This window comes from Malurus melanocephalus, unplaced genomic scaffold (genome assembly GCF_030028575.1).
Source record: "Malurus melanocephalus ecotype Western Australia unplaced genomic scaffold, MMel_1.1 scaffold_24, whole genome shotgun sequence".
Classification (NCBI taxonomy): domain Eukaryota; kingdom Metazoa; phylum Chordata; class Aves; order Passeriformes; family Maluridae; genus Malurus; species Malurus melanocephalus.
This window is the reverse complement of record NW_026623256.1, coordinates 2736865-2749634: the sequence shown is the minus strand read 5'-3', so window position 1 is coordinate 2749634 and position 12770 is coordinate 2736865. Positions and strand designations below refer to the sequence as shown.

Sequence of the window (12770 nt, the reverse complement as noted above, 5' to 3'; positions counted from 1 at the left end):
AGCAAAGAGTGGGACACATTTCATGGCAGAAGGGTTAGTGGTTCAAGTGACTTGTGACTGTCAGCAACAGAACCCTCACTGTGTGCCTGTATGTGTGCACATCTGTGTATAACCACACTGAAGACTGGAGTCAGACAAAGAACATATTGCTCTGCTGTGAAGCCTGCACAGCCACAAAAGAGTAGGGAAATGGAGAACACAGTCAGCCTGCAGCAGAAAAACACATAATTACAAAAATCTTTTATCTGCACAATTCAATCCATCTTCTACTTATTTCAGAAGGCATAATCTAATTATTGAGTTTGATCTCTCTATATCACAAATGAGAAAGTTTTCTTCAGTTGCCCCAAGTACAGCCTGAAGCTTGCACTTGGCAACATCTTTGCCCAGAGAAGCATCTCAAATAGGGGTGACAGCTCATTACTCCTTTGGCAGCATGTTCCAGCAGATTATCCTCAAAAATAACATGCAAGACTGCTTTTCCTTATCTGAAGGACTGATTTCAGATGCAGATATTCCTTCCTGTGCAGCTCTCCKTCCCCAGATTGAAGAGTGCTTTAGAATTAGTATTTTCTCCCTACAAATGTACTTACACATTAATCAAGTCACCCTCTATCACCTTAGTGATTAGCTAAACAGACTGAGAACTTCAGCTTTGAGTGAAGCATGTTCTCCAATCCTCAAATAATTTCTGCATCTATTTATTACACCCTCTTCAATTTTTAATACCCTTTTTGAAATAGTGGCTGCTCAGTATTCTAGTGAAGAGATTTCTACMATATACAAGCTGTAGTTCTATTACTTCTCCTTCAACTTTTCTGTGATTCTGCTTATGCTGGCACTTAAAACARTATTTACATCACTGACAACAAACACTGGCCCAGCACAGGCAGCTCTGCCAGTTCTGTGGTGCTTCCAACCAGAGAGCACAATGATATGCTCCAGCACAGTCAATCCCCACAAAACCTGCTAGATCCACTGATGTGTGAAGTGAAGCACACTGAGCAGCAGCATAAGGTGATACTCCCTGATGTGAAYAAAGGTAAACTTTGAAGCTTGGGCAAACAGAAGAGTTCAATTACCATTTGCCACACTGTCACAGCAATAAGGAGTGGAGACCTGCCATGGCCAGTTATGATTCTCTACTCCTCTCCCATAGGAAGGCACTTTGCACACCCATGAAGAAGGTGCTCAGCCCCTTGGCTCCACTCACAGAGGAGAAGGTTGATCTATCTCAAAACTCCCCACAGCCAAGGAAGTCTGCCCAGGGCAGGYCTGTGTCGAGCTGAGACTAAGAACAGGTAATACTGCTTTCTGTTTCCTGACTTGTTCCTTACCTTTGTTAGCAACCTATCTCCCTAATGGATTGCAAATTTTCGAAAGCTACAGAATAAGATTGGACTTCACAGCCAGCTGCCTCGGGGCACAGCAAGCCATGGAGCTTCTGGGTACAGGATTTCCACTGCTGCTCTGAACAGTCAAGCAGCCGTGCCCCCACTGGGATGGTATGAAGTGAGCCAGATTACGGCAATAGGAGCAAGTCAGATTTCAAATCTTTCCTGATCCTTCCTGAATAAATCTCCGACCTCCCACAGAGACATCCACTTTGCTCACCTGGTACTCRCTCCAATCAATATTCAGAGATTGGGTCAGAGAGACTGGGATACTTAATGGAGCATCTACATAGTCCTGAAAAAAACCCAAACACAGTCGGTCAGAAAAAAGTCAAGACTTGAAGGGAGTGAGATCCAGAAAAAACAAGACAGCAAATGCCAAATGGTGCATTAGAAGAAAACATTTCAGCAAAGTATTTTTGGATATAATAATCCAAAGAGGTAGAAATTAACTCAGACTATCAGAAGGACTAATGGACAAGAAGAGCTTTTATGTGCTCCCAGAGTTAAAGTCGGGCATACTAAATCTATGAATTTCTGTAGGGCTGCACCATTCAACCATCTCCCTCAACAGGAGACAGAATATGAAAAAAGAACTGAGAAAATAGGCAAAGAAAAAACTGAGATCAATGAGATCAGAATTCAAAACTGGGAGCAACCCATACATTCCATGAGAGCAACCCATACCTTCCCTGAAGCATCCTAGACTTCAGGTTAATGATTCATTTATYTGACATACGAATTTTACAATTAATAATTTAGTACATTCCGTATCTGTTTTGTTTGTCCTGCTGATTTCCTCCTTGTGATCAGAAATAGGCACATGACATATGCACCATCACTAAGGAACTGAGAGGCAAGACTTAAACCCTGTAAAACACACAGCTTTCCATTTTGGAACATCCATGTACCTGTTTCCAGTTAAATATGAGACCTTCAGCTGTATAATCCCGGTCTTTGTAGTCCTTAAAAAATTCACAGCCTGCAAGAAAAAGAGATCACGAACAACGATTCAGCTAACTGGTATCTAACAAGTCAAGTACCCTGTGGGACTGGAAGTACTGGCAGCCCCAGGCTCCAGAAATCCAAACCAATCAAAACTGCCGCCTGTGGGAAGAGAAGAGCAGCAATCCTCAGTACAGTGTGCAGCACAGCCTCCAGCAACAACAGCCCAGGGCACTTAGCAGTAAAGACACTCACACAGCAAAGGGCAAACTCCAAACTCGGCAAATGGGGAGCTTGAGGGACTGATTTAATTTTTTCCCAAACAAAAGGTTTCACCAAGGAGCTATACCTTGCAGGGCCAAAGACTTTTGCACAGATCTAAGGCATCAGCTTGACATTCTGAGTGAGAAGGAACCACCAAAAGAAGGTGTTGACAGAGCCCCAGGAAAGCCAGCTTTCACAGGGCATCTGCTGCAGGTAACAAGAAAGGGCTCTGTCAGAGGTGGCTGTGATTTCTCTCACATTTAAGTCTTCTCTTTCAAACATGGGATTTACCCCATCTGAAGGAATGGGGTACATRACCACTTCCAAGCTTTCCCCCAAGCCCTCCCCTCCTGAAGCGTGCCCTTTGGCTCAGCTCTCCTCAGTTATTTGAAGTCTCTGCTGCAAGCYGCAGTCACTTAGTCACAGCTGAGCAGCACCATTAGCACTGCAGCTGCCTGCAGGCTACACAAAACACCTCTCCTAAAGTGCTGTGTACACCTCAGCAGGGCCACAGAGCCCACACCACACAGACACCCCTGTGCCAGGCACAGAACACAGACTGAAAGTCCCACCCTCCAACTTACAAGAATCTTTGTCTAAGGAYAGGACAATCCTCAAATACTCAGGACACAATCTGTCAGTTGAGATTTAACTCCAATTAAACAACAACTTCATGCAAAGAACAGGGGATTATGGCATAAATGTTGGCATCCRCAAATACCAAAAGCTTCTACAGATACCCCATTTTAACCAGTCTTTCACTCCAAACAGTTCTTATTCTTTGCTTGCTAAAATCTGTCCTGGATGGCTGAGCCCAAAGAGTGGTGGTGAATGGAGTTAAATCCAGTYGTTGTCTGGTCACCTCTGGTGCTCCCAAGGACCCTGTTTAATATCATTATTGATGATCTGGATGAGGGGATGGATCAAGTGCACCCTCAGCAAGGAGTGGAGTCACCAGGTCAGGAGGTATTTAAAAGACAGGTAGATATGGCACTTGGGGACATGGTTTAGTAGGGGGCTGGGCAGTGCTGTGTTAATGATTTGATTTGATGATCTTAAAGGTCTTTTCCAACTCAAACAATTCTATGGCTCTCTTTGGACACTGCCTCGCTCACCTAAGGCGACAGGAWCTCAGAATAACTTCACAGAAAATGACAAAACAGGAATTCTTTCAACGCAACCCTGGAAACATCAGTAAGAATGTAGCACAGCATTTGGCCAGTCACTAGAGGGGTTGCTGATCCTTAGATGTGTATGCCTTAGATTTAACAGAATGACAACATTCCCCTGTGGACTAGCAGTGCTGAAATCAGGCAACATCTGCAGGGAGTGTTTCCAGTCTTGTAAGGTTTTACCTCTAGTGAGGCAGAGAAGAGCTGCTGAAAGAARGCAGCAGTCCCAAAGGGCAGAAGAGGAAGGACCATCACTGAATATTGTTTACCATATGTAGATCTCCATACAGAAATAACTCTGCAGCTTAACTCTATAGAATCACTTCTTCATTTCTTGCAGCCCTGCAGAACACCTGTGTACATAGTCTCGCTCTCATGTTCCAAGTCTGGCCATGTGTGCAGCAGCAACATATATCTGTGCTATGTACTACTCTGACTTCTGTACACTTGGTAACCTGCATGGCAAACTCGACAGAAATTTTCATGCAGCTTCTCTGAATTGTCACTAATTTATGTATAAAAGGAAATACATTAAAAAGTTGTAGCCCTTTAAAAGATGTTTTAAGGGCTACAACTAGCAATCAAGGAAAAGTCTGGGTCTGGATCATCCACCACAGTTTTGTTGGGTTTTGKWTTTTTTCTCCTCTCCCTTTCATTGTGCACGAGGGAGAAAGAGAAGTCTGCAGACAGAGCTCAAGCACATCAGCCTAGCATCTGATCCTGTCGCCAAGCCTGACATCAGCAGGCAGGCAGGAATATTCAGCTCATCTGGAAGAGTGCAAGTGACCCAGCAGCGGTTGCTAGGCACAGGGATGGATATAGCCAGGGAGACGATGCAATGGGCTGCCTCTGTCATACACTGCAGGCTCAGGTGAACTGTTCTGCAAGCACTGACAACTTGCAGGATTGAACTTGTAAAGATTTCTTACAGCAGACCTCTGGAACGCTAGACTAGAAATTACCCTTAAGAATTGGGTTTTTACATAACACAGAACAAGATATGTATTTTGCATCAAGCAGTAGTTGGGAGTTGCAGAGATGTCAAAGGCCATCTTAACCAGCTTTACCTCTGGGACTTTTCCTCTGTGCTCAAATTAATAAGGTCTGCTGAGAAATTATTTTGCCACCTCAAAGAGTGCCTAATGCTGACTCACACTGTCAGAGCATCCAGGCTCATTGCACTGTTCTCAGTTTAAAAGAGTTTCTCTCCAGAGGGAACACAGGAAAGATTCAGCAAGTCACAGCGATTTACATACACACACACACAGTTATTTCCCAGTTCCCAGAAACGGATTGTCACCTGTCCCTTGGGAGTCCCTCTGGACAGCATTCCTGTACCTGGATATGGGATGGAGAGAAGCGTGAAATCAGCGTAACGTTGAGCTTTGTCCACCTTCTCAGAAGACGTCACACTGCACAGGACAAGAGGAGAACAGGGGATATTTGCATTGTTTTTCACATAGACACCAGCACCCAAAAAACTCCCTCCACTGTGATTTGACTCAGTAGTGAGCAGGGGCAAAACTTACTCAACACATCCACATAAACAGGCACAGCCTAAAATCACTAAAGCTTTTCTTTGGGACAAGTAGAAGAAACATCTCTCTCTGTATCTATACACAAGCAGAGGGCTGCTTTGCTCTCCCTCTGCTGAAAGGATGACTGTCTCATTACAATAAACTCTACAGAGAAAAACCCACTCAGACTGCAGAAGACAGATGAAAGAAGCTATGCTGCCTATTGATACAGCTTTCTGCAGCCTAAAACCTTGGGGTTCTCTTTACAGCAACAACTAACCTATCCTGCTGTAGAACTCTTTCAGGGACTGCTCCCAGGACGCTGAGTGCATGCCTGACAGCAATTCACATGTAATGGGGCTACACTAGCTGCCAACCAAACCCTGCACAAAAGCAAATGAATCCAGACTCACTTCAAGCCAAATTTCACCTTCTTGTTTTCCACCATCAGGTCACAGATATATCGCACAGAGAGGTATCGAAGCAGCTTGATGTCGTGCCCTCTGACCTTGTCAAACAGCTGGGAATCTGCATTTCTGCAAGACAGAATGAGGCAAAGAAAGGTGAGCATTGAAGACTGACCATGTTGAGTCTGATTCTTAGGACAATACTGCCACAGTTCTTCCCTGAACCATTCCCAGCCAAAAGGAGGCACAGCATGAGCCTTTTCTCCACAGGTCTGAGTCAGACTCTGCAAAGAATAGACACTGCAAACTTTGTGTTCATGGTCCCTTCCACATCTCACCCCATTTTGCAACAGACACATTAGATACAACACAATTCAACACCATTTCTGCAGCATGGAGATGCACTTTTTGATTAAGTAAACACATTTATGACTTTCAAACGGCTCTACATATTCCTGCCTCCAGCCCTTCCCTCCAGCAGTAGATTAGCAGGCTTCAGCTACACTGGGTTCAGCAAGGAAATTAAGACTGAGCCTGGTGATGCATCTCAAGTCTGTGTCCAAAACCCAGACTAAAAAAGAGCAGAAATGAGTGGCTGAGCCAGTCAGCTTATGTCCAAACTCCCTTTCCCTCACCCCAGTGATGTGTACAAACCTAAGTGCAGGGTCTTCCTCTGAAATGTCTTCTGCATCTGCCCAAGCATCATCAGAACCTCCTGCAACAAAGGCATTAAGAAGTGAAGCTTGTGCAAACCAACTCAATCCCCAATCTGACAAGGTATGTACACACATTGAAAGGTCATAGTTCGGTGACTTCTCTTCACACCTAAATGCCCTCAGTAGTTCCCCACACTTCTCTTCCTGAAAAGCTTGGTTTCTAATGTAGCACACTCTTTCCTTGCCATTGTAAAGTAGCTGGGCAGCTCAAACCCATTACTGACAGCCAGAGAACACCCCAGAAGTGCTATGCAGTGCTTGTTAAGCCAAGCTCCAGGTCCCACACTACAGACACTCACTACTACCCTAAAGAGCTTTCCCTGGAGTCCTGTATATCTCACCATTAGCAGGATTTGATTCCCAATTAGTTAGGCAACAGCAAGTTCTAATCCTCTTTTTTCCATTATTCCCCTCCCCAGTGTTTGGGAATTGGTACCCTGAATCCTTTGGGATGCCTTTATTTGCCTACAYGTTTCCTGTAACTCACTCTTCAGCTTCAAGTTCTTTTGTCACTGGTTCTTAAGAGCTGTGGCACTGTCCCGTAGTATGGTGCTTGGAAATGGTTTCAGTCTCAGCTCTGTTATGCTGAGCCTGATATAAGCAGCCCATGCCTAGAGCTCTCACTGGTCTTGAGAAGAGCTTGGCCTCGTGTGTGTGTCCCAGCCTCGTGCGTACCCTACCAGGCAGAGAGTGACAAATGGCTCCTCACTCACCTGAGAAGATATAGTTGTAGCCAGTGCGCCCATAGAGCTCTCCCCAGCCGGCCAGTGTTGCTGATCTGCAAATATGCTGGAGGAAGATTTTTTTATTAATCATACAGGCTTCAGGAGTATTTCCCTTACCAGGCCTRTTTGTTGTCAGTTTACATAGAAAGGGTTGGTACCTACAGCTATCACCCCTCAACAGTCTGCCCTGCAATGCTGGTCCAAATTGAGTTTTCCAAACACAGCAAAGCCCCAAGCACCTTTCCTGTAGCTAGCTTTTAAATCACATTTTCATCTCCAGTTCTCCAATGCACTAATACAGTCAGGTCCTYCCAAGTTAGAAACACATGCTCTGTTAATACCCTGCTTGAACCCTATTTCCACATTCCTCTGGATGAGATTATGGATGGTCCCAAGACAGGTCTGGACAGCTCACTTCTGCAGAAAAAGGTCAGCAGATGCAGCYCACCACAGCTTTAGTCAAGCTAGATTAAAATGGTCAAAGGTACGATTCTGCTATTCATACAGTGTTTCTAAATTCTAATAAGAAAACTGAATTAAGCTACTTAAATTCCAAATGAGACTATTCCTACAGGGCTTCAACACAATTTAAGTAATTCACATAAAAATGAATCTAATTTCATTTTCTTACAGATCCCCTTGCAGACAAGCCCACACATTCATAAGACCATTTATGCAATCTTGCCTCCCCAGGGACCAGACAAAGGAAACTTCTCTGGAGAGAGAAAAGTTATTCAAAGGGAACTCACTGCTGGGAAGAGTAAGGGGCAAACAGGGACAATAATTATCTTTCTCCTCTGAAATTCCAAATATCTTTAGCACTTCAAAAGGGACATACATAGGGAGAAAAAAAAAAAAAAGTTAGCTCTTTGGTGCAAGGCTCATGACTTGGTGAGGGAGAACAGCCTGAAGCTCCCACAGACAACATATGCAGCCTAGACARCAAATGCTACCTGCATCTACAGGCTGCTTGCTTGTACCTAAGCAGAGATTTTTAGCACTTGGAAAGTGACAAGTGACTGAAAATGTGACTGCATAATTCAATTGGCAGGGAGAAAGATAATTTTCTCAGCAAAGACAGGTAACTCATGAAGCTTTACCTTTCCCTTGTACAGAATGACTGGGCAAACAAATCGTCCTCGACACCTGGCCATCTTACTCCGGTTGATGAGGTCCTGCAGTTTGCCAACCTGCACACTGCTCTCAGACCTARTGGGCAGAGATTCATGTCAGTACACAGAGCATCTCCTCACAYGTCTGTCAGCAAATCTGCCACACACCCCCTGGGCTGCAATCCCTGCCCCTTTCTCTAGAAGCCAGCTCTGAAGTTAGTAAGAATCAAAACACCTCTTTGAGAATTGCTTCTGCTGCTGTACAACACATATAGACACTTTCCCGTCTCCTTTTCTTTATTTTGAAAGACCAGTGAGCAGTACATGACAGCACCATCAGGAACTGGCAATGTGAGCACCATCAGTCTGTTACAGACTAACGTGGATTACTACAGGAGAGCCAGTGTCTACAAAAATACATTTTCTGCTTTCCTTCCTATCACCTTTCCATCAAAAAGCAGCTCAGCACTATCATCACAGTGAATTCWCTATCAGAGTGATAGTTTTTCAAGAAAAAAGGAAATATAATAGAAAATCAAATCTTGACCACTCCATGAACCTCAAGCATTTCTGTTGCCAGGTAATTAAACAACTGTAAATCAGCTAGTGGCTTGAGCAGGGAACTTAGATTAATGTCAGCTGCATCTGCATAACTACAATTTGTTTGATTTTCTTTTTGAAGTTAAAATAGAACTATGTTTCATGCTGGGAGACATTTTGGAAACAAAATTGCTCCAGTTTGTCCAAGTACCAGCCTACATTTGATAGGAATCCAAACTGACTTCTGACCTACACACACCTTCAGGAGGAACTGTCAATGCAGAGAGGACTGGACTTGCCACAAGGAATTGGAACAGCATCCAGACTGATATATTAGAAACCAGATGAAGTCTGGACGTACAAAACTGCATGGCCATGCACCCAGAGATGACTAACAAGAAATTCCAGTTAGCCCTTTCCAGTAGTGGAGCACAGCAGAAGAGCCAGATGAACCACCTGACCTTTGGATGCTAAAATGTTATCAACATGGTATATCTGAATAGGGGAAAAACAAGATCATGGGAAATTCCCTAGAGAGATGTAGAAGTACCAGCATTACTGTTTAGAGCACAAGCCCTCAGCTGAGATAAAGCATATGATTCTAGTGACCTACCCCTGCCTGAAAAGGCGTAGGAAGATGTGTAGGATGGCCAAGSGACAGTCTATACTGCAAGACAAACCACCAGGGTCTGATGGGGAGAGCAGATGAAGATGAGAAGATGCACAGCGATTATGTGCATCAGGGTGAAGGAAAGAACAACAGAGGAAGAGAACTCAAAAGCAAAGGACAACACTGACCTAAGAGCATATTTCTAACTTTACAACGGAAGTTAAAGGAAGTTGCTAAACTTCAGAATCAGTGAGTATGCGTGCCAATTGGAAAGTCAGCAAAATATGAGCAGTGTGAGAAGAGATGCACTTGTGTATAATTCCCAACACCAAACTATTTTGAAACTCAGAGATTGGGATGCACAGATTTGGTTGTGGATTCTTAAATGAATGCACGCAATTAAGAGATATCCTGCATTCTCCTCCAGATCCCTTTATGCTTCCTTTGCTAAAGCAAATACAGARGGAAACAAGAACTTAAATATGATGTTACCAAAATAGCTCTGTGGCACGGCTTCCAAGCCCAGAAGGTGGGATTTGGCAAAAATTAAATGCCTGAAAGATCAGAAATTTTAAGAGAAGCACCTCTCCGGGATCTGAGACAAGAGAACAGCTTTCACTCACTGCACTTCCCCGGAGAGGTTCCTGCAGCACTTGGGAATGAGACTGAGCAGCTTGGCTTCCAGGACAYRGAATGAGCAGGAAGCCCAGCACGCYACTGGRGACAAAGAAGGATAAGCCCCTCTCCCAGGAACACCATGGCTGCTCCTTGGGAAGCCTGCACACACACTGCAGAGACCTGCTCAGCCATCAGTCATGGCTGTGCTACAAATAAGGCTCTCAGATGCTCTCATCTCAATAACCACCCTCAGTAAAGCAAGAGATGAACATGAGCTAGAGGTGAACAAGGTAAACAAACASGGTTGTAACTGAGAGACTCCTGTAGAAGGGGGAAAGCTGCTCTGAAAAACAGGTGTAACGCTTTTACAGGAACTAGTGATTAAATGCAGCATAGGAGTAGGAGTAAAATCTACAGAAAAAGGTTCAAAACATGGAATTCYTCCTCTACCTGTCTGGATTTCAGAGTACTGTTAGCTAACTTTGATCAAGCGACATCCTTTTTTTCCCTCAGCTGCCCAGCCACAGAATGAACTGGTTTGGGTTAAAAATACCCATTTTCTGCTGTTTCCCCACATGGCCCCAGAAGCAGCTGTAYTGGCAGAAACAATGGTACAGCAAAGAATCTGCACATGTGAAAACTGCTTCCAAAGCACCTCAGTATTCTCAGAGGTGCGATGCTTCAAGAAGATCTGACCAGCTGATTAAAAACATTACAAAGACAAAAMCAGAAGTGYTCAAGGCCAGGTTGGATGGGGCCCTCGGCCCTGGTCTAGTGGAATTTGTCTCTGCTGAGGCAGTGGGGGTCAGTACTGGATGATCTTTAAGGTCGCTTCCAACTCMAACCACTCTGTGGTTCCATGAGAGGAAGCCAAAGAGACTCGATCCTAGAGGGATTGTCCTGCTCACTATGAAGAGGTTCTTGCCTTCTGTAACACAAGAGGTGCAATGGTCTCTATTTCATAATTATTCCATAGGAATAAAATGGTTAAACTAAAACCTGAATTTGTCTAAAATCACCTGGCAGTTTCACAAAAACCATCACCCTGAATCARGAAAGTGATGATGAAGTGTAGTCTGTTTTTGTGAGTCTCTGGGACAGTAAATCAAAACTTTGGGAAGATCAAGACRAAAAGAATCAGTATAAATTCAGTTAATTGTCACTGCTGGCTTGCAAAGGTCACAGAAGAAAACAGAGCACTGAGTGCAAGTACTCTTGCTTTGAATACTTGTAAGAAAAATGAAGCATCCTTTCCTCTCGCAAGAGCAGGAAAAGCAGAAGCATTCAGTTTCTCTTCCCTAAAGCTTCCCCTTCTTACATTTACAGCTTCAGACTTCAGTTTCCTGTTTTTTGCAGCAARGGGTTTAATCTTTTCTAATCTCATCCAACTGTTAGGCAGAAATTCTCCCACCTGACAGTCAGTTGTGGCTGGTTTCCAAAGACCCCCTCCTACAGCACCCAGCCCACGTGCCAGCACGGCAGCTGATAGTTTCCTTTCCTCAGGCAAAGCAACTGGACATGTGAGAAGGACTTGTTGACCCTCCTTTTGAACACATTACTCTTGTCATGGACACACAGTCAAGACTGAAAAACTGCATTATGTTTCMTTGAAAGAAAAAATAAAAATGAGAGGCTGTGTGGTTGGAGCTGGAAGGAACAGCTCATGCTCAGCCAGAAGTGAGACCAACGTGATCCTGAGCTTGTGGGTCAAAGTCCAGAGATGTGTTAGCTCAGATGTGCACCAAACTGAACAAGCGTTTCCCATTAGCTCACTAAACCTCAGTGCCCACTGACCTGTTCACCATGGAGGGGACAAACAAAATAGCCTGGGGTCTTGTCTGGAATGCCAGAAATATCTGTCTAGACTGCCTCAGTCTGCCTAGCTCCTATTAGACCCCCTGCCCCAAGACACATTGCAGACTAAAATTTCCCACATCACAGGCCTTGCAGAAAGACCACAGGTCTTTTTCACCAAGAGAGGGAGAGCTCCCAGCCTTGAACCTTGGGACGAGCTGCAGCACAGCAATCACCAGGAACCAACACTGTGCTCAGGTTTACTCCAAGGCTACATGCAGAGGAGTTGGTGCTGCCCTGGAGCACCGTTTCCTTCACACTCCTCGGGCAAGARGCTCAGCTTGGCAGCTTTCGCCAAGGCGGTCCAAGAGCCCTGCCAGGAGCCCCACGGGAGCTCGACAGCCCCGGCAGGCAGCGAGGGAGTCCCGGGAGCGGCTGACACCGCCGGCTATAATTAGCGCAGCGCAGCCCGCAGGGCTTCCCCCGGCGGGCGGGAGCCCCGGAGCGGCAGCAGCAGGCGCGGAAGCTCCCCGGGACAACAACAACTCCGCCGGGCGTCAGCTGCACGGGACGGGACACGAGAACCGGGGCCTTACGAGTCACGTCCGGCGCCGGCTTCGCGCTCCAGGAGGACGATGTGCCGCGGGTAGTGGGCGCAGACCTCGCCGTGCACGTTGGGGATCACGCTGTAGCGATAATCACGGCCGAAGAGCTCCAGGCACCGCCGCTCGATCCGCTCCACCTGCGCAGAGCCACCRCTCAATGCCCACCGCGCCGGTCCCCGCTCCCCGCGCCCCTCGGTCGCCCCGAGCCCCAGCGCCCTCACCTTGGCAGCGGCGGCACCGCCGCCGTCCTTGGCGCGGTACTGTGCCCGGGAGAACTCCAGCAGCAGCTCGGCCAGGGCGCGGTCCCCGGAGCCCGCCGGGGGGCAGCCGCGGGCCGCCGCCGCCGCCATG

General features: G+C 45.9%; 1 protein-coding gene across 3 annotated transcripts in view; it reads right to left on the bottom strand.

The window, feature by feature from the left end:
• Positions 1–12770, bottom strand: part of MTMR14 (myotubularin related protein 14) — a 31217-nt gene that overhangs the window by 18227 nt on the left and 220 nt on the right. For 2 of the 3 annotated variants that reach the window (XM_057390301.1, XM_057390302.1), the window contains exons 2-10: positions 12641–12770; positions 12411–12556; positions 8241–8349; positions 7129–7204; positions 6354–6414; positions 5706–5828; positions 5114–5187; positions 2306–2376; positions 1615–1689 (exon numbers count right to left, since the gene is read on the bottom strand). In XM_057390301.1, the coding sequence (XP_057246284.1) occupies positions 1615–1689; positions 2306–2376; positions 5114–5187; positions 5706–5828; positions 6354–6414; positions 7129–7204; positions 8241–8349; positions 12411–12556; positions 12641–12770 (865 nt within the window). The remainder of the gene's footprint in view (positions 1–1614; positions 1690–2305; positions 2377–5113; positions 5188–5705; positions 5829–6353; positions 6415–7128; positions 7205–8240; positions 8350–12410; positions 12557–12640) is intronic. The other variant, XM_057390303.1, reaches the window with a different exon arrangement.